Source organism: Equus asinus, chromosome X (genome assembly GCF_041296235.1).
Source record: "Equus asinus isolate D_3611 breed Donkey chromosome X, EquAss-T2T_v2, whole genome shotgun sequence".
Lineage (NCBI taxonomy): Eukaryota > Metazoa > Chordata > Mammalia > Perissodactyla > Equidae > Equus > Equus asinus.
This window is the reverse complement of record NC_091820.1, coordinates 97009187-97014377: the sequence shown is the minus strand read 5'-3', so window position 1 is coordinate 97014377 and position 5191 is coordinate 97009187. Positions and strand designations below refer to the sequence as shown.

Below are 5191 nucleotides of genomic sequence, written 5' to 3'. Positions count from 1 at the left end.
GAACCACAGGAATGGTACTCACTTGGATAAAGATAACTGTAAAGTGGGGACAAAGGCATTCTTCACACTTCTATGGAGGTCAAAAGGGTGATTTAGCTTACAAGAAACCCCAGAGAAATCAGATTTTTGTCACCTTGAAGACTCTAGCACATCAGCAACAGAACAGAAACAGGACCCAGCAGAAGGGAAAGTATGCCCAACTGACATGGCAGTAATCAGGGGAGGCGTATTGGAAATATCAGAGGAATAACAAGGTGGAATCCACTTATTTTTGCCCTCTGGACTTGTGAGCATGGGTGAAAACTCCCTTTAGTCCTTCCCAAGTGCCTGACAGAGGCCAGGGTCCTATTAAATGCTGGGGAGTTGCATGGGAGGTAGCCCAACACAGTTCCACAACTCATCTATTCTACTCAGCAGCTCAGTAAGGCAAGCATTAGCCCCCATTTCACAGAAGAAAAGACTGACTCTTTAAAGAAATGTATCTGTAATAAAGGGTTTATTTTTCCAGTTAAGGCTGGAAGATACTTAAAGTTCACTCTTCTTTAAGTTTGTTGAACCGGTAATTATCATGTACCTGAACTACGTTCAGACTTACCAAGAAATTGTTTTCATTGCTTCTAAAACTCCAGATAATAAAAGGAAAAAAGTCACATGTTATCCAACCAGAGAAATGTACCCCAATTAACACCCTGGGATATTTGATTTCAGATTTTTGGGAGGTCCACATACATACATACACACACATATATATATATATAAATGAGACAATAATGTATAGATTGCTTTTTAAGTGCTTTATTAACTTTACATTTTTCCATGCAAATGGGTGAAACTTTACTGATGACAGAAACTTAGACTGGGTGCCAAGGCAATCTCCAATTAGAAGCTGGTAACACAGAACCCATCGGACACATGGAAATTACATAAGGTTCACAGCAAACGATCAGTAAAGGCATAACAGGAAAATGCAAAGAAAACAATAGTGGGAATCACAGTATTAATCTCATGGAAAATGGCAGGAGTTAAGGCATAAGGCAAAATTCATCATGATGGTCATGGTGATTAGAGAGCTCCCCCATAAGGATACGCAGACAATTCCTCAACTGCAGCTCCCTAAGTTTTCTCCTGATTTCTCTCATCTCCTCCATGAACATTTCCATATCATCTCCATCTCCACCCATCCCATCATTGACCTGCCTATTGGGTATGGCCCATCGGAAATTAGGGGCAAGTCGGCGAGCCTGTCCCCGTCTGTTATTTCCTGCAGGCTGGTGGCCTTCGCCCCCTGCCAAAGGGCGGTCTTCCTCTCCATTCTGCATGGGCTGCTCCATTTCTTCGTTTTCCTGGTGGATATTGGCCATGATGAGACTTTTTTTTTTTCTGGTTGTTTTTCTTTGAACACAAGTAAGACAAAGGCAAGGAGAGAGACTGAATGCTTGGTACAATGATCAGCAGGATTCAGAGCCCTGATAGGAAAGGCTTTTTTAAATTTCATGTTTTCCCCACCTTCGCAGCTTCTTGCGCCCTCTAGGGGGCCTCCAATTCGAGCCCCTCCCTCCGGCTCTCTCCTTTTCCCTCCCCCACCAAAGCCCACCATTTTTCCTTTCCCAGGATTCTTTCCCAGAGCGCAGCAAACACCAAAATGGAGGACGGGGGACGGGGAAGTTGAGAGGGGGTCTCACACTGGGCTCTGCCCCCACCCCCACCACTGTGCCCGCACCGACCTGGGCCTATCCTTGCCGTCTCCTCCTCCTCCCGATTCTCGCCCCAAGTGAGCCGCCGCGACACTTGACACTTGGACCCGCAGACCTGCAGAGGGCCGGAGTGGAGAGAGCGGGGACTGCTGCCAAGCGCTCGGCGCCGACACGCCGCGGCCCGGCCCCTTCCCAGCCAGGGCCCCCGGCCGCCTCCGCCCCACGTCTCTCGTCCCCAGCCCCCAACTCCCCGACCCGGGCGTTCACCATTTTCCTGCAGGAACTCGGGGGTGATTTCCCATCGCTCTTAGTTGCTCTGCCACCCTCCCTGGAACCCTGCCGCCCCTGCACCCACACCCCAGGGGGCCACTAGTTCTGTTCCCAAGCATGCCGGGTGTGGAAAAAGCAGGCCAGGATTCGCTGCGTTGATTCCCCGCCGGCCTCCGGGGTTGGCCGTCCGCTGCCGCTCTGGCCTCGGCGCGCGCCCGGGGCCCTTACCTGCTCCGCTTCCCCGGGCCCGATGCCAGCCCGCCGTGCGCAGGGCAGCGGGGAGCTGGTACCCAGACGGGAGTGACGACTGCTCGGAAGGCTGCGTCGCTCTGCAGCTCCCGGTCACGTGAGGGCCCCGCGTCACTGCCGAGCTCGCCCCCCAACTCCGGCGGCCAGTGCTGCAGGAACGCGCCCCCGCCTCCTGCACACGCACAAGCACAGACAAGCCTCTGCCTCTGCCTGTTAGCGCGTGGGGCCCCAGCGCGCAGCGCCCTGTCACTCATCTCGGTGTTCTCCAATCTGAAGGCCCACAAGAAGCATCACCTCCCTGCGGTTGGAGTTTGCACTTCTCTGGTTACCAAGGAGGGTCTGCTACACCCTCCACCCTCCCACTCCCGCCCCAGGCCTTGGCTTTGGCCTTTCTGCTCTCTCTCCTCTCGTCGCTGTCTACAAGCTCCGCCACAACCCCCCCCCCCCCCACTCCCCGCATTTGCACAGCCACCGTTGCCCACCATATCCCCTGAACTCATACTCTTCTAGGAAATTTAGAATGAGAGCTGGGGTGGGGAGGGAGCAGGGGACTTGTCAGAAGAGAGGTAAGAAGATAGAGTGGGCAGTATATATCCTGCCTAATAATTTTTATTTCCTTCTTTAAGAAATCATGCCTCAAAAAATTAAAAATTACAAGATTTCATTTTTGAAAGAAATGTTTCATCGCGCAGAATAAAAAAGCTTCGTTGTTTGATTATGTTCACCTGTGCCACACAGAAAATATTTTCCCTGGGTTCCACACATCGACATCACTTTTGAAACATACTAGCTTGTTTCAAAATTTTATTTTCAAAAAGGGAAGGCATCTTGCTGAACACAGTTGGTGTTTTCAACATGATCTGTACAGTAAATCTGTAGGGAGAAATCCAGTTGTCAGATCTTGGCCATTTTGTGTACATTTATGTGATGTTTTTGATACCACAGTCTTTGGAGAAAAAGAGCCTTTTTATTCCCTGCTTTCCTTTCCAAATCTTCCAGAGCACCCCTACAGATATCACCTTAGAACAGTCTCATAAGTATAGAATATGAAGAAATCAGTTCCAAAGCCATCTGCCTTTTGATGTGAATGTTTCAAAAAATAATAGAAATAAGCAGGGAGTATGTGAAGCTCCGAAAGTTGAGACTGAAACTCATCTTGAGTGTAAATGTTCCTTCCTCCAAACTGAAATAAAATATTATCACAGCTAGAAAATAAAAATGTCTTTATGAAAGTGACATTATTATAAAAAAATTTTTAGTACGTGTTGGTTGTGATAAAGAAACCAAAAGAATTATATGCACTGAGGCTAGACAGGCCAGACAAATGCTTACTGCCTCTAGTTTTGGCTCCAAACTGCTATGTAATCTCCTACACTGCTAAACTAGCTGGGACATTGAATAAAGGAAGAGGACATGCCTAGTGCGTATACAGTTTGAGGTTTTGGAACTATATAAAATTTTATATATATATATATATATATATATATACTTTTAGGAATATATAGATATATTAATATATAGCTCCAAAAGGTCAAATTACAAAATCACACCCAATAACTGTCTTTAAAAGGAATAGTAGTGATTCCTGGATTCTGTCTCACAGTTAACAATTCTTCATACAGATAGCTCTGTTAGTGATGTTGGCTGGAAGATTGGCAACAGATGTTAGATCAGGGCCAATCTTCCTAGTGGACCCCATGAAATTTTAAGGGTATTACTGTAAGAGTTTGAACATTTGAGAGAGAGTGTATTTCATTCAAGAGATCTAGTCTGAAATAATAACAGCTATGAGGCTAAGATGTCTGAATGTGAAAGCTACAAATATTCAGCACCTCACTATCTTTTAGAGAGCCCAGGGATATTATGTTCTTTATTTCAGAGACTGCAGATGATATCTTTAGACACCAGAGACCCATGGCCACTCTTTCCTGTTGTTTAGGACTCTGGTAGAAAACAAGTTCTGTGCTGTATAGTCTCCTAAACTGATTAATTGAGCTTGACTATGTGTGGACCAAGGGAACTCCCTTGATCCTTCTAGCTTCAGGCCTAGGGTGGCCCCATTCCTACTTTCCCCTGACTTTGGGATGAACTTAGAGGAGTATCAGGAAATTTATGCATAAATGTTCATAAAGGTCACTTTATCTTGCCTTACTGTTGCTAGTCCCATTTAAGTTCCATTACTAATACAGTTTTAGCATCTAGCAAGGTTCTAGTACTCAGTAGGCCCTGTTAGTTCAGGGGTTGCAACTCACATGGCCACAGGAAACATATGTGAGTTGGCTGAGCAGAAATCTAGTTAAACTGGGGAGCACATGCTCTATCAAAATAGGACAGCCTCTGCTCACCTCTTGCCAATTATTGTCATGAGGCAATTCAGGTCCAAGGTTGCCAAATATTCCTTTTTTTTTCCCCAAGAGATATCAGAAATACAAAGGTTTATGTGAATTTTTTCCCTCCAAAAATGAGCTGCTAATTTAAAACCCTGTGGTCATTTTCTACCTTTACTTACACTTGCCTGACTCTATTTGGCTGACTTGCTAACATATTGCTTCAAGACTATTGCATACCTATCGCTATCACCTGCAGTGTGACATGTAACTCTTCCAGTTATCGATTGATAGGTAACAAATCATCCCAAAAATCACTGATGCAAACTATAACTGATATTTATGCTTACAGATTCTGTGAGTTAGAGATTCAGAAAGTGTACAGTGAGAACTACTCTTCTCTGTTCCAGGATGTCTCAGGCCTCAGCTAGGCTGGTTTGGCTGAGGGTAACTTGAAAGGCTGTAGATGACTCAAACAGCTGGGACCTGGAACAGCTGAGACTGAGATGGCTGAAGGACGGGCTCATGTGGGACTATCAACCAGAGTTTCCACATGTAGCCTGTCCAACATGGCATCGCAGGGCTTTAAGAGCAAATGTTCCCTGTATACAAGGTGGAAGCTATATGGCCTTTAATGACCTAGGCTTCGAA

General features: G+C 46.0%; 1 protein-coding gene across 5 annotated transcripts; it reads right to left on the bottom strand.

Annotated features, from left to right (window-relative positions):
* Positions 1-775: 775 nt before the first annotated feature.
* BEX3 (brain expressed X-linked 3) lies at positions 776-2662 on the bottom strand. Of its 5 annotated transcripts, none has more exons than XM_014828494.3 (3): positions 2193-2445; positions 1725-1809; positions 776-1392 (listed from the first exon to the last, which is right to left on the bottom strand). In XM_014828494.3, the coding sequence occupies exon 3, from the start codon at positions 1359-1361 to the stop codon at positions 1023-1025; it is 339 nt and encodes a 112-aa protein (XP_014683980.1). In that variant the 5' UTR covers positions 1362-1392; positions 1725-1809; positions 2193-2445; the 3' UTR covers positions 776-1022. The 5 variants fall into 5 exon arrangements, with proteins under 5 accessions (XP_014683980.1, XP_014683978.1, XP_014683981.1 ...); XM_014828492.3 differs by having other exon boundaries at positions 776-1343; positions 2193-2250; XM_014828495.2 differs by lacking the exon at positions 1725-1809 and having other exon boundaries at positions 2193-2482.
* Positions 2663-5191: the final 2529 nt, after the last annotated feature.